The sequence below is a fragment of the Balaenoptera borealis genome (genome assembly GCF_965194805.1).
Source record: "Balaenoptera borealis genome assembly, chromosome: 7".
Taxonomy (NCBI): domain Eukaryota; kingdom Metazoa; phylum Chordata; class Mammalia; order Artiodactyla; family Balaenopteridae; genus Balaenoptera; species Balaenoptera borealis.
This window is the reverse complement of record NC_138864.1, coordinates 83,167,270-83,193,060: the sequence shown is the minus strand read 5'-3', so window position 1 is coordinate 83,193,060 and position 25,791 is coordinate 83,167,270. Positions and strand designations below refer to the sequence as shown.

The following is a 25,791-nucleotide window of genomic DNA, read 5'->3' as shown; positions in this document are numbered from 1 at the left end:
TTAGTTATTAAGCTGTCACGTGAATCATTCATTAAGTTGGACATTTTGCTTTATTCATATTTCTCATTGTCACCATATCTTGAAGATGAGGCAGAATCAGATGTGTCCAAAAGATAAAATGGATTCATTTGCCATGACTGAGCTGTGGGGTTCTCCTTAATCCCTGAGTCTCTGCCTTATTGCAAGGCCATATTTATTAGCGGCAATATATTGAGAAAATAGATTATTTCTATTGCAACTCTTCCTTTTCTTCTTTTTTTAAAGTATTTTCATTACAAATTCTGTATTTTCATGTGGGAAGTTTGAAAGTACCTGAATATATATAGGTTAAGAAATTGCCTGTGATTCTGCAACCCAGCAATACTATTACTCTTAAAAATTTTGTTGTATTTCCTTATGATCTTTTTGCATCATCTATCTATATAATATACATAATTTGAATGATACCGTATATAATTTGTGTGACCTCTTTTTATTTCACCAGCTTGTTCTTACGTATTGATATATTTCCCAGCTTTCCATGATATGTATAGATAGCAAATTACATATCATACATTGGTTTTGTTTTGTTTCTGGATTCTTATGATCATCTAAGTGGCTGTATTTTGGGAGAGGGTGATGCACCAGCAGTGGTCCATTAAATTATCAGGGGTTATGGTGAAGTTGAGTAGTTGTTAATTACCTGGAATTTTGGTTTTACAAATTTGAAATAGACACTCTTTTCATTTCCTCTAGCTAATCACCTAAATTGCAGTAGTTTTGGAATGGAAGAGCAGATCAGTTTGTGATCATTTCAGTCATTAAGAAAAAAGCATCCAAAGGATATTTCTTAGCAGGTCCTACTGATTTAGAAATATTCAGCTACATAAAATGATATCTAGCTCTTCTTTTTTCTGGCTTAAATTCTTACTTTCTATCCAAGGCAGAGGAGTCATGGTCATTACCAAATGATTTACCTTGCATCTATGTTAAATGAAGAACGCTTTTTTTAAAAAAAAGGTATTTTTAAAGATTTGGGTGAGACTTTATTTCTTTAAAATAGTGAAAACTGCAAAATATTTAAGTAACAATTAATAATCCAAATCTTCCTGATTATCATGTAGTGTGATTAGTCTGATTTCCCAGTTTTAAAGCCAAAGACCAAGAAAACACAGCCTCCTACATCTTTATTTGTCATACTTCTCTCAAGTTACCCAGGGATGGGTTTCACCCACCTTCATCTCGAAGGCAGAGAGTATTGCTGCCAATGCTGTTGCTGAATTCAGCAACATTCAATTAAAATTAAATGGTTTCCTTAGAAATAAAATTGAGAAGCAAGATGGCAGAAAGTTGATGGCCCTTGCCTTAAGGGAGCTTATTGTACTCTTGTATGTGTGTGTTGAAAGCTTCCACACTCAAAAAAAAAAAAAAAGCTGGGCAGAAAAAAATGAATACTACTTTAGTGAAGCAAAGAGGTTTAATAACCTATAACAGTGGATATTCCACACCAGTCTGAACTGACTGCATCAGAATCACCTGGGCATTTGTTAAAAATATCCTTCCTGGGAACTCAGCTCAGACCCACTGAATCAGAATCTCCAAGGAGGGGGTGTCTAGGAATCTGCTCCTCAGACCATCATTTTGATGTGTGGTCAAATGTGAATCCCGTGTACTGAACCACAGCTTAGGAGCACCTTGTCAGAATCAGATTTTCCTGCTCTTTTTCTCTCATTGAAGATGAAATATCGATACCCCTTCCCCTTCATTTGTTCAACAAACATTTGTTGAGGTCTTATTATGTGCCAGTCTTTGCGCGAGGTGTCAGGGAAATAAGGATTTACATACGTGTCCTTGCCCTCATGGGGCTGATAGTCTAAAGAGCAGAGACAAGCGTTTTAAAACTTGAGGGAAAGAGATATAGCAAGGTAGAGGAAACCAGGGGCTTGCCTCTTCCCCCAGTGTGCTAATATACCAAGCCAACTGAAATCCCTCCCCATCCTCCCTGCCCCCAGTAATCCTTCCTCAAAGAGATATCTGAGCCCCCACATAACTTACTCATAAGTTATGACTCCAAGAAAGCATTTCCTGTATTAGATCAGTCCAGTGCTATTTCTAACCTTAAAAGAATTTTAAACATCTTATCATATGCATTACTTCTTAAGTAAAGAGAACAGTATGATAAACCTCTATGTACCCATCACTCAGCTTCAGTCATTTTTATTACCTAGAGAATCTCGTCTCATCCGAATTTCCCACCCTTTCTCCTCACCCTAGATTACTTTCATTATATCATTTCACATGGAAGTATTTCAGTATGTATTTCTAAAAATATAGGCTCCTTTTTTCGGACATAAATACAATATCATTGTATCTAAGAAATTAACAATAATTCCTTAGTATCATCAAATATTCAACGCGTTCATATTTTCCCAACTGTCTTTTGTTTTAAATTTACTTTTTGGCCGTGCTGCGCGACCTTCAGGATCTCAGTTCCCCAACTAGGTATTGCACCTGGCCACAGCAGTGAAAGCCTGGAATCCTAACCACTAGGCCACCAGGGAACTCCAAATATTAGGAATATTATAGTTTTTTTTTTTTTTTTTACCCACGCAGCATGGCTCACGGGATCCTAGTTCCCCAACCAGGGATTGAACCCAGGGCCTTGGCAGCAAAAGCGCAGAGTCGTCACCACTGGTCCGCCAGGGAATTCCCCTCAACTGTCATAAAATTTTTGTACAGTTTGTTTAAATCAGGACCTAACTAAGTTCCACTCATTGCAGTTGGTTGATACATCTCTTAAGTAACTTTGTCTCTTCATCTTTTTTTTCTTGCAGTTTTTGTTGAAGAAATCAGATTTGTCCTATAGAGTTTCTCATAGTCTGGATTTTGCTGATTTTATCCCCATGGTGTCATTTGTATTCTCTGTAAACTGATGGTTCAATCTAGAGGCTCCATCATTCCCGTCTGATCCTTTAAGCACATTTTAGTTACACATTGGAACGTGAGTGTGTCTGATGAGCCAGGGGCAAACCGTTGGTGAGATGGTGAATGAGCATAGTAGGGATTGGTGCAAAAGTGGCAAACCCATCCCCAGTGAGTAGTAGGAGGGAGGAAAAGGAACATTTATTGAGCATCCCACTGTATACGGCCACAGGACTGGGTACTTTCCATACGATCTCAGATAAACACACGTGCTGTGTTGTGTATGGAGGATCAGTCCCATTTTCACATGCGGAAACTCTGGCTCAGAGCGAGTTCATAACCTGCCTGTTTCCCACGGTTAGTGGGTGGAGTCAGGATATGAACAAGAGTCTGTTTGTCTCTAAAGTATGTCCTTCTCTTGCCCCTGTACACATGGGGCTACAGGGCCAACCAGGCATTGTAAATGAGCACAATTGACCTGACACTGAAAAAAGAAAGAACAAAAAAAGCAATAGCCCAAGGGTGATGATAGGCTGCGCTTCCAGTGGCCTCAGTGTTGGGAAGTGGAGAGGACTGTGGCAGGAGCCCCCCTCTGCTCCAATCCTGCTGTCATGCAAGAATGTGGATCCAGTGTTGCTAGGTCTTTTGAGTTTCCAAGAGACGCTAAGCATCTGCATTTCTATGGAAAATCTCTAGATTTAAAAATGTTAGCTGCTAATTGTGATTTAAAAAAAAAAAACTCCACACTGTTTAGGCCAGTGCTCTGGACCAAACCAAACGAATGTGCAGCCTGCCACCCCCCCGTACCTCCCCATGCTGCTAGGAAGTATGTCTGCAGAAGAGTGGCATTGAAGACTGCCTGAGTCAACTGTCAGAGGTAGGTGTTGCCCTTGGCCTTAGAGAAAGGGAATAGTAAGCAGCTCTTAAAAGACATCAGGTGACAATGGAGCACATCTTCAAAGGGGGGGGGGAGCCTTTAGATACTGTAAGGAAAAAGCCAAGTTTCTGAAGTCTCATCTGTTCAGATCAGACCTTGACAAAGGAACAGCCTTCATCAAGTACCTTTTTTCACCCTCACGGTGATGCGTCCTTACTGTGTCCCAGACAGCATTCTGAGCACTTTATGTTTCAGCTCATTTGAACCTCACCACAACCCTGTCATTATCCCTGTTACAGAACGGTAACACGGGGCTGAGATTCGAACCCAGGTTGCCTCCAAAACCTGCTGCCTTGCTTAATACCCTATGTGGTCTTTCTTCCATTAGGTAGTTCCTCATTCAAGGCATAGAATGTTAGAAGCTGGAAATCACTGGCTGTGGAGTCCTAAACCTTTATGCTCTACTGTCTTGAGCTTTCAGTGAAACAGAAGAATCTTTCTTTTTTTCAGGCAGAGCTTGATGAGTCTGAGCTAATTTACGTACCTTTTATCAGCTGGCGTTTACATCTCAATTCAGGTAGATAATTCCTTTCCCAGACACCTATTTATTCTTTACTATCTCAATAGCAGATATAGGACAGGAAAATAAATTTATAAGTGAGTATCATTTGTCGTGTTTTCAGTTCAGTGGGAATGTCAACAATTTAAAAAAAGACTTTATCGATAAGTAATATAATATAATATAATAAAATACATTCTTCTTTGCTTTTCTGGAAGGAGGTAATTCATAGATGTTGGCTTTAAACTTACCCAATCTTCTCAGTGAAGCTGGGAGCTTGGAGAGTAAGGACATTTGGGTTTCATTTCTTTGTGCAAGTAAAGGTACTTTGTCACAGTTATTTGCAAGAGAGTTAATAAGCCTATAGCTTATATAGACAGTCATTTTCTTCCTCTCAGGCAACTCAAGGCTTCCTTATTACTGGGTATGGTGACTAATGAGGCCCTCTGCAGCTTCACTGAGATAAAAGGGCAGGGCAGTTTGGCATTCAGGCGAAGAAAACCCCTACTTGGCTTGGAACATTCATGCCCTTCAATAACTACTCACTGAACTTGAGGACAAAGACCTTCTTTCCCATGCAGCTTCCCCCCTCCTTGTCTAGACATTCTGTAAGCAGTCTCCTAGTTACAGGGGTGGAGTGCTGCAGCCCCCCAAGCCTGTACCCAGCCTCCTGTCACCAGTCGGAGGGTGTATGTTGGGAGACGCAGCTCCTGTGCTGTGAGCTCCAGGGACTCTGGAGTTATAATTCCCAAGAGGAAGTCATGAATCCTGAAAGGACTTTGGTAAGGACAATGATGGTTAGAAATTGAGCTTAGGGGTACTTTACCACAGCTGATAGCACGATATCTAAAGCTGTCCAGTCCAGTATTGTAGCCTTGAGCCACATGTGGCTACTTGATTTTTAAAAAATGTTAATTGTGGTAAAAATACACATAACATAAGATTTACTGTCTTAACCATTTTTAACTGTACAGTTTAGTTGTGTTAAGAATATTCATATTGTTGTGCAACCCATCCCCAGAAATTTTTCATCCTGCAAAACTGACACTGTGTACCCATTAAACAGCTAATTCTCCGTCCTCCTCCCCACTCCCACCCCTGCCTGGTCCAGCCCCTGGTAACCACCATTGTACTTTCTGTCTCTATGAATTTGACTACTCTAGGGACCTCATATAAGTGAAATTACACAGTATTTGCATTTTTGGGACTGGCTTATTCTACTTAGCATAAAGTACAGATAAATGTACTTTGAAATATTCTTAACAAATACTTCCTAGGAAATACCTGTAAGTTTAATTGTCTGTGGGGGTTAAATTGGAGTGTTTCATTAATTGGAACTGTTAGTTTATCGCTAACCTGGCAAGAATCCTAATTGGTATTTACCACAAAGAAGCCTATTCAGTAGACTTGCTCTTTAAGCCTGTGCTTTTAAAGATTTTTACTTGAAACCCATAGTAAGAGAGAAATGTTGTATTGCAACCCAGTACATACATATACTTATATGTGTATATCTGAACTTAAAGTTTCTTGTACTAGCGCTTACTCTTACTATGTGAGATGCACATGTTCTTTTCTAAAAAATGCTGATCTTGTCCACTATATTGAGTTCATAACCCACAAAAGGGCCACAACATGCAGTTTGGAAAACACTGCTTTAGATATTCCTGGGTTCAGTTTTAGGCCTGTAGTATAACCCTGTACCCACATCCCCACCTCTGGATCCCCATGGCTCAGAAGACAGCTTCAGAATTGTGCCTCAAAGCAAGCAAGTTAAGAAAAAAGCCATCAATCATGGCTTTATTTCCGAGTAAGCTTTGTTCACTGATTTTAATGCTGGTTTAAGTAGAGTGTAGTTATAGAAAATTCATTATTGAGTGGTTATACTGTTTTCCAAAGCTGAATATAAATGATAAAAAAAACCTATGCAATAAATTTCTGCATTAGCTTGTGTGATTGGGAGTTAATTAAATTTTAGTTTATTTTTCTTTGTGGAAGAGATTATGACATTTCATAATGCTGTATAAGATTATAGAGGGAAAGGGAGAAAAATGGTAAAGTTGGTTTTTTGTGTCATACATGAATGATTTAACAGTTTATAAAAATCCTGTAAACAGAGATTTCAAAATGCATGTTTTATACAGTATATAGATGAGTTAACTTTTCAGATTTTTAAATCTGGTATGTTAGCCAGTATTTTGACAAATAATGGGAACAAAATTGAGATTCCTGGAATTAGTTTCAAAAGAATTTCATCTCAGGGTGAGCAGAAAATTGGCTTTCTGATGGGCCAGTTTTTCTTTTCCTGTTTAAGGAGGCGACTGCAGGAGGCCTGCCCGCTATTTGTATAAATAATAGTAATGAAAATTTGTGTACTCCCTGAGTAACTCTGAATTGGTCAGGCTGTAAAGAAAAAAAAAAAAAAAGGAAAACAAAGTACTAGAGAATAACTATAATAATGCTGAATAAAAAACTTGTCCTAACTATAACTCAAATAAGAATTTGCCAGTTTTGAAATTTTAGATGTTGGGACATAGAAATAGAGCCAAATTTTTTATTTAAAATAAAATTCCTAAATTGGTAATATCCCCTGGGTTTATTTTTTTTTAATCTTTTGTGTGTGATTATATAAGTATAAATACTTGTAGGAAAATTGAAAACAAAGGAAAATATAAAAAACCAGAAAGAATTTAGTGGTCAGGCTACCACTTCTGGTCTTTTTCCATGCATATTTTCATGTAGTTAAGATAATTTTATTTTTTAATAAATTTATTTATTTTATTTATTTATTTTTGGCTGCATTGGGTCTTCGTTGCTACTCGCGGGCTCTCTCTAGTTACGGTGAACAGGGACCACTCTTCGTCACGGTGGGCAGGCCTCTCACTGCGGTGGCCTCTCCCGCTGCGGAGCACGGGCTCTAGGCACGCGGGCTCCAGCAATTGCAGCACGCGGGCTCAGTAGTTGTGGCTCACGGGCTCCAGAGCACAGGCTCAGCAGCCATGGCGCATGGGCCCAGCTGCTCCACGGCATGTGGGATTTTCCTGGACCAGGGCTCGAACCCACGTCGCCTGCATCAGCAGGCAGGCCCTCAACCACTGCGCCACCAGGGAAGCCCTAAGATAATTTATTTTGGACACCCCCCCACCTCCCCAAACCATTTCTCCATGCAATTTAAAACTCCTCACAAACATTTTAATGGTTTTATAGTATTCTACCATATAGATGTAGCATAAATTTTTAGCCACTTCTCTGATGCTGGACAGTTAAGTTTCCATCAGTTTTCCACCTGTATAAATACCGCTCTAATGCACACTTTTGTGCATAAATCTTGTCCATATTCCTGATCATTTCCTTAGAGTAGATACACAGAAATGGAATTCCCTTCCAGCTACTGCTCTGTCTCCTCCCTATCACAGCCAGCTTCTTTAAAGCTATCTGTGTGCACCGGCTCCATTTCCTTCCTAAAACCTGGCTTAAAAGCCTTCAGTGGCTTTAGTGTTTACTATGGGACAGACACTAAAGTCCCTGCCGTTGCCTTCAAGACCCAGCATGAACTAGCCTCTCTCCCTGCGTCTCCAGCCTCTTCCCCGTTGCCTCTGGCTCAGCCACACTGGCTATTTGATGCAATGGCTCCTTCCCCTTTCCCCAGCCACAGGGCCTTCAAACCTGCAAAGCCTCCCTCTGGAACAGTCTCACTCCCCCGCCCATCTGTCCTTTGTGGACTATGAAGTGAGATATCTACTTAGAGGAAGTGGTTGGAAGTTTGAAGAGAAGTGAAAGTCTCAAAAGTTCATTTAGGAGTTAAAGAGAGGAATTGATCAGACAGAGTACACAAGGGGTTTCCAGGTAGCAATGAGGGCCACTTTCCGGGTATATTCAGAGTCAGGAATGTGAGATTCACATCAAGGGAAATGGAATTGTCCTCTAGGGCTATGATCACCTTTAGCTTCTGGAGAAAAGAGCTTGCTTAAACTCAATTCACCTGATGAGTTCAGTATCCACTTCCTGTGTTTATTTTTCTCAGTCTTGTAGCATTGTCCTACCTCCTCTTGACTAATTCAATTTATGTGGGTGATAGCATGATTTGTCATAGAATAAGTGGAGGACTTTACAAATAAATACTTTTGGGGTCATTGGAAACCTCAATGTGAAAGTCTTCATTTCTGGGTTTATTGGGAAGTTGTAAAGTTGCTCTGTTCAGTAGGATTTCTACTACCCACCTGTGGCTATTTAAATTTAAATGAATTAAAATTTGTAATAAAATTAAAAATTTAATCCCTTAGTTACACTAACTACACGCCAATAGCCACTTGAGGCTGGTGGCCACCGTATTACACAGTGGAGATAGAACATTTTCGTCATTGTAGAAAGTTCTGAACAGCACTGATCTAGAGAGCAGACAAGGATCCAGCTAAGTCATCTCTGAGGCTAGTCATTGTGTAGAATGGTGATCCAGGAAAAGTAATGGACAATTAGCTTTGGCTAGTTTGCTACAGGTTGTGATACACAGTTTAAGGGTTCATCTAACATTAAAAAAAAAAATGACATAAAAATTCTGCTCCCTTCTGGCATTCCCAATCATTCCCAAAATTCAGCAGAAAAGCCAGCCTCTCTGGGCCCACATATCCCTGGGCTTCCTTTGCCTATGTATTCGTCATGGTCAAGTGACTCAGATGACCTGCTGACCAAGCAGATGTCCAAGCTGAAGAATAAGTACTTGTCAAAAACTCCTAGCAGCAGGACAGGAATAAAGACAGACATAGAGAATGGACTTGAGGACACGGGGAGGGGGAAGGGTAAGCTGGGGCGAAGTGAGAGAGTGGCATGGACATATATACGCTACCAAATGTAAAATAGATAGCTAGTGGGAAGCAGCTGCATAGCACAGGGAGATCAGCTCGGTGCTTTGTGACCACCTAGAGTGGTGGGATAGGGAGGGTGACAGGGAGATGCAAGAGGGAGGGGATATGGGGATATATGTATACGTATAGCTGATTCACTTTGTTATACAGCAGAAACTAACACACCATTGTAAAGCAATTATGCTCCAATAAGGATGTTAAAAAATAATGCATGCAAAAAAAAATGCATGCGTGTTGTTTATTTTCTGTAGATACATCTTGTAAATGCAAGACCAGTGGATTTTTACTATTTTTTTAAAAAGATTTATCTGTTATTTACTTATTTATTTAATTTATTTTTGACTGTGTCGGGTCTTAGTTGCAGCATGTGGGATCCTCGTTAAGGCATGCGGGATCTTTCGTTGCAACGTGCAGGCTCCTCGTTGTGGTGCGTGGCTTTCTCTCTTGCTGTGGTGTGCGGGTTTTTCTCTTCTTTCGTTGCGGCGCACAGGCTCCAGGGTGCGTGGGCTCTGTAGTTGTAGCAGGCGGGCTCAGTTGCCCCACAGCATGTGGGATCTTAGTTCCCCGACCAGGGATCGAACCTGCATCCCCCACATCGCAAGGTGGACTCTTCACCACCGGACCACCAGGGAAGTCCCAGATTTTTACTGTTTTTAAGGATCAAGTAAAGTAAGGTTCTGCTCATAGACCAGACACCAGCACTTTTGACATGGCCCAACAATGGGGGCAGAAGGGAAGTCCTATTACATACGAGAGTCGTACAAACACAGGAAAACGCGTTCTTTCCCGATCTTACCTTCTTCTGGGTCTGTTTCACTTTATTTGGCTCAGCCAGCAATTCTTCCCACCTCCAAATTCTCAGAATCCTCTATAAAGGCATTTTAGCTTATAATTATTGTAGGTCTTCCTTACACATACAGAGTCTTGGTTTATTCCTCTCTACCCCTCAAGTTTGAAGATAATGTGGTTTTGTGAAAATGGGAAAGGTTAAGAGGAAGAAGAACTGGAGTCTCTTTATCTTCTTGCCTTTTCTTTCCCCCAAAGGGGCTAGGGGCTATTTTCCTGAGCTAGGAGGGAATTATTTTCAGAGTTATGGACTACCTACTTCTCTGTGCCCTGGGGAGGGACCTGTCATAAGCACTGCCAGGAAGAACTCTGACAGCCCGGGGTGTGTGTACACAGACTACCCTGAAGTAGCCTGGATGTAGACCTAGCAATATGGTCCCTCACAAAGATGTTTCCAAACATAGAATGTTGCTGACTCTGTGACTTGATAACTGGTCCAGTAATGAGTGAGGGGAGTTGAGTTTGATTGGCTTACTCAACAGAAATTTTGAGACGCTGCTCTATTTGAGTGGTCAAAACCCAAAGAAAATGTCTTGTATTCTCATGTAGCCTCTACAAGTTGCAAAATATGTTCTCAAGCATCATTTCATTTGATGCTCATGATACATCTGTGGGCTGGGGCAAAACATGAGGCTCAGAGTGGTAAAGTGATTTGCTCAAGGTCACACAGCTAGTAGGTGACGAGGCTGAGTTTTGAATCCCAGTTGCTTTTCTGAGAATATTGCTTTACTTCTCATTTATATTTTAATGGAGAAGCAGATGGTAAGGATAGTTCCTGATGCTCCAGTGGGATGGATGATGAAGCTGGCTGCTGAGACAGGGAACCTTAGGAAGGGATCCAGTTTAGGGAAGATGATGAAATCAGCTTTGGATATCAGGTAGGCTGGGTCTGTGGGTCAGGAGCTCAAGGAGAGAACTGAGCTGGAATTATATATGTAGGTCACTGGTTCGTAAATGACAAGCGAAGCTCTGGGCATGGATGAGTTTTCCCAGATAGAAAAGAGCATTAAATGAGGAAGGAAGGGCCAAGAAGTGAGGATGCTCGGTGGCCAAGTAGAAGAGAACTAGCCAGCCCAGGAGCAGCTGGAGAGGCGGGAGGAAAGCCAAAAGGTGCTTGAGTGTCATGTCATTGAGGCAGAGAAAGATATATATAAAAGAGGGGGGTATCTTTCAGTTTATTTCCAGACCCATTTCCCCATGACCACCCCAAAAACTATCATATGGCAGCCATGCATCTCTAGATCAGAGGCACTTCTGTAGTGCACTGTTACAAGGTATATTTATTTATTTTTGTATTGCTGTGGCAGATGGCAGCGTGTGTGTTTTCCGCCTGGAACAATAACCTCCTTTCCGTTCTCCTGCGTCCTTGCACTTTTGGCTGTCACTGCGGTCTGTTGCGAATCTGAGATCCTTTAATCCCACAGAATACTAAACAATATCTGGTGTCAGTGGTTCTGTGATTCTACTCCAGACACCCCACCTTCATTTGCCAGCTGGGCTCTCTTAATGAGCTCGCTGCACACAGTTCAATACTAGAACTCTCTTAGTGGGTGAAATATGTTTGAAGAACTCACCGGTGGAATGTTCCATGTTAGGCCTGCTTCCATGCTCTCTCTGGCATCTCTCTCTTTTCAGGATGGCTTTAGCTCCTCCAAGTTACTGTTTTGTGGCCTTCCCACCACGTGCGAAGGACGGTCTGGTGGTATTTGGGAAAAATTCAGCTCGGCCCAGGGATGAAGTGCAAGAGATTGTGTATTTCTCGGCAGCTGATCATGAACCCGAGAGCAAGGCTGAGGTAAGTCACGTGTTACCGTCTCTCAGTTAACATGTATTCTCTTTCTCTGGCTTTGCCCAGCACCTTGATGTCTTAACCTGGAAGCCTGCTCACAAGTCAGAACTGTCATGTGGGTTCTGTTGATTCCTGTTTCCATTCAGGTTTGTTCGTAGCCTTAAAAGCAGGGTCACATGGAGAATTCTACATTCGTTGCTATGGCCCATGTTTTATACTTAAGTAAAATATTTACACAATGCCAAAGTCAAATCTATGAAATAAGATATATTCATAGAAGTCTAGCTTCTACCTTTGTATCATTCACTCCATTTCCTTTTTCTCCTATAGGTTATCATGTTTTGGAAGTTTGGGGGTTTATCCTTCCATTTAAAAAGTTACATATTAATATATGGAATAAACTACACACATACACATACATACCCATATGAATATTTATCCCAGTCCCTTTCCTCCCTTCTTAGATGAATGGTAGCATGCTATATACACTTTTTTCCACTTTGCTCTTTTCAACTAAAACCGTATCTTGCAGGTCACTCCATCTGCTCTCTAAAGAGATTCTTCATTCCTCATTTACAGCTGTGTAGTGTTTCATTCTGTGGATGTAATCAGACTTTAATCAGTCCCATATTGCTGGACATTTGGGTTGTTTTCCAGTCTTTTGCTATTACAAATAGTGCTGAAGTGAATAATAGCCTTGTGCATCTGTCACAGTATCTGGTCTTGGTTTATATATTTTTATCATGTTAAAAATTATCCACCAGTTCTTATTTTGAGTGCTTAAAGAACTGTTTAGTCAGTATTTCTTTGGAATAAGTGCCTAGAAATGGGATTTCTGAGTCACAGGGTATGTAAGTATGTAATCTTGTTAGATATGATCAAATTTCCTTCCATAGCTGGTGTACCATTTTGCGTTCCCACCAGCAATGTAAAACAATGCCTGTTTGTTCATATTCCCAGAGTGTGTTGTCAAACTCTCATGATGGCTATTTCATGTTAGTTTTACATTCTGCTCTTTTACTAAATTATTTTATTGGTTGTGTCAGCTTTTATTATTGATTCTCTTGGGTTTTCCAGGTATGTTGTTATAAAACCTGCAAATAGTGATAGTTTGATTGTTCTTACATCTCTAATTATTTTCTTATTTGTTTGGCTTATAGCTTGGATTCAGTATTAATAGTGATGGAGATAATGGGTATCTTTGCCTTTGTTCCTGACCTGAGCGGGGACAGCCTCTAGTGCTTCCACATTCAGTAAGATGCTGGTTTTGGAACAGAGATTTATATAGTTTTGTCATGTTAAAAAAGTATACATCAATTCATACTTTGATTGCTTTTAAATCCTCAAGAATAGGTGTTACATTTTGTTAGAGATCTTTCCAGTGATTATGGAGATAATCCCCTGATTTTTTTCTTCCTATTTAATGATAAATTGAACCATCTTTGCATTCATGGAATAAACTTCTTGGTTATGGTATATTTAGTTGTATGTGTTTAAATGGTAATTGTTTGTTGAAGGATGAAGAATTTGGATGAAAAAAATGGGGGCTAGTAGATTAACAAACTCTTGCCCCTGACATAATTTGTATTCTTTGATGTTCTATGCTTTACAAAATAAACTGATTTTTCTGGTGATTGTGCTAGGTTTTAAGTGGGTATTCATCAGTGTGTATTTCATTTTCTTATCTGAATCTTTATCTGTTTCGATCCTTTAAAAGCATTAAGCATCACCAGAGCAACAGAACTCTACAAGGAGCTGCTTATGCGAGGTGAATTTAACAGAGACAATGAGACGAACAGTCAGAGTGCATGAGTCTGTGGTCGAGGCAGTGGCAGACTGGCTCCCACAGGATTTTCGCCAGAACCACTTGCCTCTCGTGTTGCACCACTAACTTGGTCCAAGCCCCTAAACTTCAGTGGGACCTTCCTTTCATACAGGCAGAAAAGAGTGCTAGGTTCTCTGGCGCTCATGCTAGCTTTTAAATGGGTATTCATTAATGTTTGAATGTCCATGTTGTTTGGATCTGAATGTTTCTTTCTGTTCCTGGAACAGAGTGGACTCGGTATGGATGAAGTTGGCTTGCTTTGCGTTGTTACTGACCTTCCCTGTCTGTCTTCCCTAAATGTTTCTTTTTCCCAGAGAGTCCTGCAAACTGAAACAACACTTTGATTTTCATGTGGGCAGATTTAATTTCCCAAAGATGGCTATACCAAATCCCATTCCACATGTACTTCTCACAGTGTGATAGACACGCCTCCACGGAGTGGAGGGTTTATGCCCCCACCCCTGCCACGAATCTTGGTGAGGGCTTCCGATGGCATCATGCAGTGAAGCATGACGGAGGTGATGCTGTGTGACCTCCAGGGCTGGGTCATAAAGAGATTCAGCTTCCGCTCGTCTCCCTCTTTTGGAACTCTAGCCCTAAGATCCCAGGCACCATGCTGGGGGGAACCCAAACTAGCCCACGTACAGAGACCATGGGGTGGGACCCACATAGAGAGCCTACAGCTAGTGTCAGCTGCCAGATGTGTGAGCGAATGACCTTTCAGTGACTCCAGACCTCAGACTCTATGGAGTAGAGACACACCATCCCTTCTGTGCCCCGTCCAGATTCCTGACTCATCAAATTCACGAACATAATAAACGGTTGTTTTACACCACTAAATTTGGGGTCATTTTTTAGTAGCCATAGTAACTACAATATTGCACAAAGCCTTTTATAAATATGGCTGAAATAAATATTTTAGAAAAAATTTGTTTTCTTTTTTGGGGAATAGGTTAAATAAGTCTGTATTTTATTCTCATGGTTACAATCATTTTAGGAAATAGACTAGATTCCTTTCACTAGTTAACCTATGGTATGTTAATGCGCAAATACACCATAGGTTACATCATGTCCCCTTGCATAAATAAGTGCAGCTTGATACATACCAGAGTTAGTCCCTAAGGCAGCCCTGACCTTTTTTCTGAGTTGCCTCTGCACGTTTCCACATCCATACTCTGCAGGTAAAATAACTCTACGGATCCAAAACCAAATTCACTTTCCCCGTCTCATCTGTTCCTCTAACAGCGCTATTGTCTGCAGCATCGTTTAATCTAGAAACCAGACAGAAGCGTTGACCCCCGTTTCCCCACTCCTCTGTGGATGCACGGGGGTGGCTGTCACTGAGTCTTGCTGCTTCCTCTCCTGTGTCCCCATCTCCACTCCACGGCCCCCAGCTCATTCACACCCACCCCCATCTCCTTTCTGCTTTAATCTGCTTATTGGTGCCCAGGTCTCTTTCTCCTGAATTCTGTTCCCTGCAGTGTCACCGGAATTTTCTTTCCAGATCACAGCTTTGTCATTGCCTTGTTTAAAAATGTTTGGTTGTTTATAGGATGAGAGTCCAGGCTGATTTGTATGCCATTCACAACTCTTCCTGATAGGCACCCTGCTCACTTTTCTTTCTTTTCTTTTAAATTAATAGACAGTTTCAGAGCAGATTTAAGTTTCTAGAAAAATGAGTATAAGTACAGAGAGTTCTCATATAACCCCTCAACTCCCCCCAACCCCCTGCCTCCCAGTTTCCCCTATTATTAACATTTTGCCCTAATATGGTGCATTTGTTACAATTGATGAGGCTGTATTGATATATTATTATTAACAAAGGCAATAGTTTACATTAAAGTTCACTCTTTGTGTTATATATTCTATGGGTTTTGACAATTTCTAATATCATGTATCTGTCATACAGAGTAGTTCCACTGCCCTAAACATCCTCCGTGTTCTGCCTGGTCATCTCTCCCTTCCCCTAACCCTTGGCAACCGCTGATCTTTTCACTGTCTCCATAGTTTTCCCTTTTCTAGAAGGTTATATAGTTGGAATCATATAGTATGTAGCCTTTTCAGATAGGCTTCTTTCACTTAGTAATATACATTTAAGATTCATTCATGTCTCTTCCAGGCTTGATAGAATGTTTCTTTTTAGCTCTGAATAATATTCCATTGTCTAGATGTACCATAATTTATTTTTCCATTCACCTATTGAAGGACATCTTGGTTGCATCCAAGTTTTGGCAATTTTGAATAAAGTTGCTGTAAAATTTGTGCATAGGTTTTTGTATGGACATAAATTTTCAACTCATTTGGGTAAAGATACTTTTTAATGTAATTTTACGTTTTGAATAGGTGATATATTGGTGTGGTTCAAAGATTTAATAACATTAAAAGGTTTACAGTAAGCAGTCTTAATCTCCCCTTATTCCTGTCTACCCTGATTCCCATCTTTTTAAAATTAATTAATTAATTAATTAATTAATTTATTTATTTATTTATTTTTGGCTGCGTTGGGTCTTCGTTGCTGCGCGCGGGCCTTCTCTAGTTGCAGCGAGTGGGGGCTACTTGTGGTTGCGGTGCGCGGGCTTCTCACTGTGGTGGCTTCTCTTGTTGCGGAGCACGGGCTCTAGGTGTGTGGGCTTCAGTAGTTGTGGCAAGTGGGCTCAGTAGTTGTGGCTCGCGGGCTCTAGAATGCAGGCTCAGTAGTTGTGGCGCACAGGCTTAGTTGTTCCGTGGCACGTGAGACCTTCCCGGACCAGGGCTCAAACCCGTGTCCCCTGCATTGGCAAGCGGATTCTTAACCACTGCGCCACCAGGGAAGCCCCTGATTCACATCTTATGTAATCGCTTCTATTATCTTCTTGCCCATCTTTTCAGTGTTTTGTGCAAACTACTGCAAATAAATATGGATATGTAGCCTTCTTTTCTTTTTTCATGAAAGTAGCACATTATACACACTATTCTGAGACTTGATTTTTTTTTAATGTATAATTTCAAACTTACAAAAAGGTCTACAATTTGCTTTTTTTGTTTAGTAACATTTTCTAAAGAGTTTTCTATTGCTGAACATAGACATTATTATTATTTTTCTTACAGCTGATAGTAGTCTATTGTGGAGATACTCCAAAATTTATTGAATCAGTCCTCTCTTGGTGGATACTTGGACTTTTGGCTGGTCTAGAAAGTACAGCCGTGAAGAACATTGTACATAAATCTTTCTGTACATGTGTAGGTACAGTCACTAGATACACTTCCAGATGCAGGATCACTGGGTCTTAGGATAAATTTTTTGTAATAATTGATCTCCATAAGGGTTGTACAATTTCCTGCTTACTTTTTTATCCTCATACTTAGTTTTCCTCTCCTCACTTACACGGTAGGCCTCAGCTATATTGAGCTGCTTGTCATTTCTTGAACAAACAGCACTCTTGCATTTCTCTGTACTTTTGCCCTTTCTATCCCTTGCTGAGAATGTCCTTCCTCTCCCCTCTTGTCATCTACTTGGTAGACTCCTATGCATGCTTCAAGGCCCCAGCACCAATATCCCCTCCTCCCTCTAGCCTGCCACCCTTCTATGAACATGTAGCATTTTAAGCATGTTCTATCATTATAAATCAATTGAAATTTACAGTCACCTGAAACTAGGGGGATGAGTTCTGGCTCAGGAGGCAGGGTCCTGGGTTCTAGTCCTGCCTTCTCCATTTAGTGCATCTTGGGCCTTTGAGCCTCTGAGACTCAGTTTCCTCATTTGCCAGAAGGAGATCACAGCACCCTCTGTGTCTGCCTTCCTGGGTTCTTGTAAAGCACGTGTGAGCTAACATGTGAAAGCACTTTGTAAACTCCAAGGAGAACACTGTGCAGAGAGAGGTTTTTTCTTCTTTTGAAAAAACAATTGACCAGTGTTGAGAGTTTCTGTAACTCCAGGTGTCAGTTCCCAAACTCCTATCTTTAGCACATGCTAAATCTGCTTTTCAAACTTAACTCTTATCCCTTTAATTCCCAAACAGTTACACCTGTCTCCCTCCCCTGTTTTTGTCCCAAGTACAGAATGATGGGTTCTTTTCCATATTTGGGCCTATGAGCTACAATAACTATAATGTAACTTTCATAATAGTCCTCATTAGCATACAGAAAAAGTTTAACTATGAAGAGTAAGAACTTCTCATAAAAACCCATCTATTCCTCAGCCATTTCATGACATTTTAAACATACATAGTCTGCAGTTTCCCTAGAAATCTCATACATGAGTGTTGCAGTCCCTGGAGTCCATTTTCTGAGAATAACCATGTGCAAAAAGTCACTGTGGGACTTCCCTGGTGGTCCAGTGGTTAAGACTCCACGCTTCCACTGCAGGGGGCATGGGTTCAACCTCTGGTCGGGCAACTAGGATCCTGCATGCCGTGCGGCGCGGCCGAAAGAAAAAAAAAAATAAATAAAATTGTGGGTTTTTTTTTTTTTTAATGGAGGTTTCTTTTAAAAAAAGAGTCACTGTGATTGCTCATCTGCCCACCTATCCACCCTTCCAGCTGGTCCATCCTACCAAGGCGGTCTTCTCTTCCAGTTCGTCCCCTTTCTTACCCTTCATCTTTCACTCAGTCTGTCCATCGGTCTGCTTGTCCATCTGTCATCTACTCTATGTCCAGTTCACTTTGCTTGAGATGGAGGAATAAGAAATGGGGTCCTCCAAGCACAGAGTTCCTCAGTTTCTAAAATGACACTGCACATTTTTGTTCGGCTGCACAGCTGGCAGATTGGAACATTTTATTTTGTGTCCTTTAGTCTTTCTTCTGTGGATTCTGGGTTTTTAACAATTCCTCTTTTGGTTGCAGAGTAGGATGGATAAGTATGTATCAATCTGTGAGAGCCCCTGTGTCCTCTCTGAGGGTGTTGTACACTGTGCGTCACAGAACTCATCTCCCTTTACCTCAGGCCCTGCTTCTCCCTGTGGGTAGGGGTGTTGAAGAATCAGATGAATCATCTCCTGGATCCTGATGTTCTGTGTGTGCATGGGTGTATTTGTGTGTGTGTGGATGTGCACCTGTGCTCATGGATGGTTATATAGGTCTATTCTTAAATGGTTAAACCTTCCAGTTAAGAAAAAAATGGATCCAACATTAGAATATTTTCCTGGAAAAACAATGGATTTCAACTACAGTTTACATGAGTCATACTTGGTGCCCAAGAGAGTAATTATACCACAATTTATGGAGACAGAATTCTTGATAGTCAAGTCAAGTTTGATACATAATGTTTTTTGAAAGATTCTCTTATTATTATATATTAAATCTCACCTCCATTTTTCTCTCCTTTAGAATTCATTGTTTCCTTTTCTTTGAAAGCTAGTTTTAATTTATTTTTATTTTCTATTGTATGAAGTTCAGTGTGGTATTAGCATCCTCAGCAAGGTTATACAACTTTCACAGTTGGGGTGGGTTTTTAATAGATCATTTCCCTTTTCTTCCCCAATGAAAATATTTGCGAGAAGAATAGAAACTTACCAATTAGTGATAGCTGGTGGTGGTGTTAGTAGCATTGTTTGGGTGGTGGCGGTATTTGTGGTGTGTGGAGTATGTGTGTACATGGTGGGCAGGGGGTGGGTCCTGAATGTTAATTCTGAAGATTATCCCCTACAGCAGGAGAGCACAAGTCATTCTGGAATCAAAGAAATGTGACCAGAGCTCCATGGCCACTAAGTAGATTGTGTGTCTTTCTTCCTGTTTTCCTGTTTTCGTCTCTTCAGCCCCAGGAGCAGGAGTCCCCAGCCTTCTGTGGGGTCAGGGCATCTCCCTTGCTCTGTGGGAGAGTGGCTCGGCAGGGGGCTTCCTTCCATCACGTCCCCTTTCCCAATCCTGTTTCTGATGCCAGGCCTTTGCATTGTCCATCCTCAAAGATCTTAGAGCTTCAGGGGACTAAAAGGCAGCTCTTCTAAAGTGTGGTCAACATCTTCTTTTGTCTTTGTTTAAACTCATGTGAGCCTTAAGGGCACATTTTCAAAAACCAGTCAAGTAGCAGGCAGGACACTGGAATAAAAAAAATTAAAAAACGAACAACCTCAGTGCTAATTAGCAGTGCTGCTTTAGAGTCACAAATTTTCTAAAACTAAAACTATTTCCCTGAAGCATCCCATTTTCCCTACCTTTGTTTCCCACCCTAAGAAGTCTGGCTGACTCAACTCATTTCACAGTGGTTTTCGCTGGTGGTGCCAGGGTTATGTTCACCATCTGAGTACAGTAGGAAAGGCACAATGATTGCGTTTCATTAATTGAAACGTCTATTGTGTGAGTGTCTCTATTCCCCTTTCACTGGGTGATATCCAGAAATAGTGTGTGCAGGAATGTGCAAGGGGTAGGTGACAACATGACGCTGATTTTGCTTTTTCATTTTGGACACCATCACACAAAATAATAAAGGGTTTGCCCTGAAGAAGAATTGTCATTTGTTTTTGTCTCCGGGGCCTTGTCAAGGTTTATCTTTCCATCCTCCAACCTGGCATGTGTCCCCAGGAGCCACCTGAGAGCGACAAGCTCAGTGCAGGTAATACCTTTAAAACCTCAGTGATTAGCATTAGGCAAGGCTGACATTTAGAAGTGTGCCTCACCACGACCCCTGCCCTGGGCATTCTTATGTTGCTGTGTGGCGTTGGCCCCCAGAAGTCACACTAACTGACAGATTTGTTTTATTAAAGGCTGGGTGGGTGTGGCCATGGGGCAGCAAGACAAACTGTTCCTCTTTTTCTGAAGCCCCCTTGAACAGCTTAATCACCGAAGTGAGGCCAGAACTATCCCCGTAAAGACTGATCTTCTGAGTGTTGAACATTTTCTCTCATAGAAACTTGGCTAGGACTTTTGACTTTAGAACTAAATTGTTTTTCCAGGCTGAAAGAAAATTTCAGGTACTTTTGGATTTTTTTCCCCAGAGAAACCTTTCCTGCTACCTCAGATCCCACTTTTTCTCTGCCTTGTTAATAATGTGGAAATTGTGAGCGTCAGTGAATTTTACTTAAGAAAATGACTGCCTGCGGAGTTCATGTTCTAGATGGCTGACTTTACAAAGTTTAACTCGTTACATCTTGTGTAAATGTTCCTTATTTGTGAGGTTTGCTCCCAAACTGGGATTTAAAATAACCGATCTCTATGAGACAAGTGTGTCCATCCTCCCCACTCCCTCCCACACCTGGGTGTGATTAGACAGATTTCAAACCCAGTGGACCATGTGTGAATTGCAGCCACAGAAGGGCCCTTGTGAGGCCCAGACTTCTGTGGTCCGTGACAAAGATGCCCCGAGGGGCATGTGTTACAGGCTCACTAAGGCTCGGGTGCACACACACCCACCTCCCGCTCCCCGACCCTGTGGCCTGTGAGGAGATCTGAGGCATCAGCCCTCAGCCTGGTGCTTGGGAGGCGCTGATTTAGCCCATCTGGCTAGTTGGGGATCTCCTTCCTTCCTCATGATTCTAAGTTTGGCCTGAAAAGTGTCAGGTTGGCTGCATGTATTTTGGACTCCCACAGAGACCATATTGTCTTTTGGATTCAGTGTTCAACATTTTTATCTGTCAGTACTTATTGAGCTTTTGCAGTCCTGTGACTCAATGCCATCATAGCTCCCCTAAGTGGCAGGGTGGAGGACCTCCCTGAACCGTGAACGCATTTTTGACATCCCCACCTTTCTCAGGCTCTTACCTCTGTCTGGAATACCTCGATGTCTGGCCTACTTTTCAAGGTCAACCCAAACGTCACTCACTTGATAAAACCTCTGCCCACTTGGTTGTGTTCCCTTTCCTTTGAACCTCTATTATGCTCCCTCCGACCTTTGTTATTCATTCGTTCACTCATTTATCCATTCATTCATTCAAAAAAAGGTTTATTGATGCCTACTATATACCAGATTTGGGATATATCATGAACTAAACAGCAAATATCTCTCCCTCCTTCCCTTCTGTAATCTCTCAATAGAGCTTACATTCTAGCTGGTGGAGATAGCATAAATAAACAGCACGTGCAATACATAAGTCAATTATATAGTATTTTGGAAGGGTCAAAATGGCATGGAATGGGGAAAGGAAAAGGAAGAGCAGGATGGTGTCGATCAGAGCACAAGGTGGGAGGAGGGGACGAGATGCAGTGCATATTAAGCAGACAGGCCTCAGTGACACTTACTGAAGTTGGCCTGTAGTCATAGTCTGCGTATGTGCCTTCTCCTTCTTTCCCAACTGAATGGACAGAGGCTGGGCCTCCTCACTGATTTATCTGCCAGCAGCACTTAGCACGAAATGCCTTGTGTGTGGTCGGTGCTCTGTAGATAATTGGTGAAATGGGAACGAATGTGTAAAAATGAATTTGAGGGCAAATAAAAAGCTCATTTCCTATTTTGCTTTTTTCCTGTCCTTATAAAAAAAACCTTATGATAAATCTGTGCTTAAGAATCTGAGATTCCTTCCCTATTTACTTAGTCTTTTCAAGATAGAGTTTGTCACTGGACCTCAGTGGGTACAGGGGTTTTGCAAAGTATTGATCAATGCTGCTTTTTGCATGAAATAGTACAATTCTAACATATAAACTTCAATTCCATTTAGAAGAGCACAGAGGACCGTAGTCTGTTTACTGCTTTGGCCAGCTTTTTGCTGTAAAAGAATCATTTTTTTTAAACAATAAATAACTTTCGGGAACTGAATAGGGGAAAACATTTCAAGAGTATATTTTATTATCAGTTTGCCATGAAAAACTCAAAGGTCTCTTCACAACCTCCGGGTTTAATTACCTTTTTCAGTTTACAAATACTTATCAAATGAAATAACATTATCCCAGTGCAGAGCAATACCTAACGTGGATTGTGAAGATACAGATGTCACGTGACCAGTGAGTGTGCATTTCTGCTCTTACCTGAGGTTTAGAGATTATGGAAAATCAATGCAGAGTAGCTTTCTGGGCTGCATTCAGTCCATATAAGTGGGTCTTGAATCAAAAAAAAGATCTAAGGCTGCAGTTGATACAGTGCTTTCAGGTGCCCAATTTAAAATGCAAATGGCTGCTGTGGCTGATAAAATTCTCCCCTGAGAGCTAAAAAGCTCTGTGTAATTTAGAGCCCTGAGTTCCATACTGCAGCTTCCATGGGAAGAGTATGTGTGTCATAGCCTGCTAGCATGTCAGCGTCAGGAGGCTCCTGTGGACAGCCTAGTTTAGTGCTTTTCCAACTGCTCTAGCCGAGTCCTCCCAGGGGCCCGGTATGGGGAGGGGAAAGGCTCTGAGTTATCTATCCCCAGTCCCATGCCTGTTCTTCCATTCACCTCAATACACTTTGACCAGTTTTATTGTCTTTATGCTTTTATGTAAGAGTTTGTATGGAGGAAGTGTTCTGAGGCTAAAAGTATCAATACTTGGAAAGAAGTAGCTTGATCTAGATTAGCTCATTCATTTTCTAGGTAAAGACACAGCAGCCTGGAGAAGGTAAGACACAGCTCTAAGTGCTTATGTACTGCAGTTGTGACAGCAGTTAGGAATATGCCTCTCTGGGACTGTTTCCTTGTATGTCCACCTCATGGGCTTAGTGTGGGAATCAAATGGGACAGACCAGGAAGCACAATGGATAAGAGAGTGTACATTTAATGCGTTAGTTAAATGTAAAGTATCACTATCATTTTCTCTTTTCTACCACTAGAGCAGTCATGTGGGTTGTCAAACTGTGTTCCAGGGAGCCCTAGGGATCATTGCAGGAAGCTTAGGGGACCTCTTTTCTTCAGACAAAGCATCTTTCCTTTTATCTGCTTTCTATGTTAGGCATCTAGGTAAAGTTTCTTTTATAGATAGGACTCTATAACTTTTAAAAAGTTTGAAAACCACTGATCTAGAAGGAGTTTTGCAAATAAATAGCTATGCTTGTTTAAAATGCTGGTGGCCATCTGTGCCCACTGAAATGGCTAGATACAGAATATTCAGGGCAGAGATTGCTTGAATACCTGGTTCGAGAAGATGGACTGCTGTAGATGTAAACATTATTCACAGATTGGCCTGAACCAAAGAGACAGAAAACTGAGTGAGTGACAAGACTGAAACTCATTGTGGAAACCTTAGAGCTGCTTTGAGACGTGTGGTGTTTTTTAAGTCTGGGTGTTCGCAAGGCCTTTTATTTCTCGGCTCTGTTTGTAACCGATGTGGTGGTTTAATGTAAGTACCAAGGTGAAAACTAAGTGGTACCTGACAGGTGATGGCCCTTTCTTTCCTGTCTTCATTTTTTAGTGCACTTACATTTCAATCGACCAAGTTCCCAGGACCCATGCCATCGTGATAAGCAGACCTGCCTGGCTTTGGGGGGCAGAAATGGGAGCCAATGAACATGGAGTGTGCATAGCCAATGAAGCCATCAATGCCAGAGAACCAGCCGCTGAAACGGAAGCCTTACTGGGGATGGATCTGGTCAGGTACTGCCTGGTGATTCTTTGAAACAACTGCCCAGAACAGGTGGGGTGTGGGCATGGGATTTATCTCCCTCCAAACCTCATACTTCGTAACGCAGTCCTTCCAAAGATGACTTGTGCCTTTTGATATAAACTTGGAGGTGATGGAAAAAAGAATAGATTACAATGGAGTATTATTCAGCAATAAAAAAATTAAGTACTGATACCTGCTATAACATGATGAATCTTGAAAACGTTATACTAAGTGAAAGAAGCCAGACACAAAAGGTCATTATTGTATGATTCCATTTACATGAAATATCCAGAATAGGCAAATTCACAGAAGCAGAAAGTAGATTAGTGGTTGCCTGGGGTTGGAGTGGAGGATGGGGAGTGATTCCTAATGGATATGGTGCTTCTTTTTGGGGTGTTGAAATGTTCTAAATTTAGATTATGGTGATAGTTGCACAACTTTATGAATATACTAAAGACCACTGAACTACACTTTTAAGTTTATGGTCTTTGAAATGTATCTATCTAATAATATATAAAAATAAAAAGAATACATAAAAAATACATAAAAGATAAAGGAAAAAAGAACAGAAATCACTTCCCTCCTTTCCCCTCTATGTCTTGGTCATCTTTTCTTCCTTTCCCTCCCCTTCCAGCCACAGTGTAACAGAGGGAAGTGGATGTGTAAGCTCGGCAGGATGGGGGTCTCTGTCGCCTTGTTCACTACTGTGTCACAAGCCCTAGGGGCTGTGTGCCTGGCACGTAGTGGCTGATCAACGACTGAGTTTGGAAAGAATGACTAAAGTAGATGGTGGGTGGGAATGAAACAACGTTCTGAAATGGCTTCCTTTTTTCTGAAATACTGAAATGCAATAGAGTAATGGCATGATTGAAAGAGGATTGGGCTGGGAGCTGGAGGTCTTGGTTTTCAGTGTGGATACTTGTCACTTGTCCGATGTGAGGCCTCGACTGGGTGACCTCCAGAGAGCTTCCCACATGTAACATCCTATAAAAAGGAATAGAGGTTTTTACATTTTGTAGGTTTTGTAGGGAGAAATTGCACATCTACACAGAGACCTCCGTGGCCCACAGCTTCTTCCAGCTGATGGACAGGTCTGTTTGTGACACCCCTTTGATGCCATATTGCCTTTATACCTTCCTCACCCTTCCTTATGCTTCCTGGTTATTATAAAGTCAGAAGGAGCAGATTCCCTGAGCTGGAGAAAAGGAGGGAAAAGCCTTATATTTATAATCAGTTTTCTCTTGATCAACAGAATGAAATGGATAGAATAACAACAAGTTTTGAGCTTATGTTTTGACAGTTGTCCCAGTATTTTTACCTCCATGCTTAATAGAAATCCTAAAAATGAAGAGTTAACAATGAAAAATAATGTCCCTTTTATGCTCCATTCATAGCCTTGCATTTTGAGTTATTATTGACTTTATGGCAGGGGATTTATAGAACTGGCAAATACCACCGTTTAAACAGTTGATTTCTAAGGGACGACAGAAAAGAATTTTTTTTTAAAATTTCTTCGAAGCCTCTGATGTATCTTCTCAAGTTCATCAACCTATAAGGCAACGAGAGTTACTGAATATCTGCTTCGTGCTAGACTCTGTGGGCACATGAAGAAGCTCAAAAACTTCAAAGAGATTTTAGTCTGGTTGCTGGGAGAAGACAGAAAATTGAGCAATGCAAGATTTTAAGACCAATTTAAGATGACAGAAGGAGAGATGTGTCT

The 25,791-nt window shown here is 41.2% G+C and overlaps 1 protein-coding gene across 6 annotated transcripts in view; it reads left to right on the top strand.

The window, feature by feature from the left end:
- SCRN1 (secernin 1) overlaps positions 1–25,791 on the top strand; it is a 116,703-nt gene that overhangs the window by 7,255 nt on the left and 83,657 nt on the right. For 5 of the 6 annotated variants that reach the window (XR_014246326.1, XR_014246327.1, XM_082398002.1 and 2 more), the window contains 2 exons: positions 11,678–11,837; positions 23,880–24,061. Coding sequence is in view for 3 of the 6 variants with exons in the window: in XM_082398002.1 (XP_082254128.1) it covers positions 11,679–11,837; positions 23,880–24,061 (341 nt within the window). In the remaining 3 variants the exon portion in view is untranslated. The remainder of the gene's footprint in view (positions 1–11,677; positions 11,838–23,879; positions 24,062–25,791) is intronic. The other variant, XR_014246328.1, reaches the window with a different exon arrangement.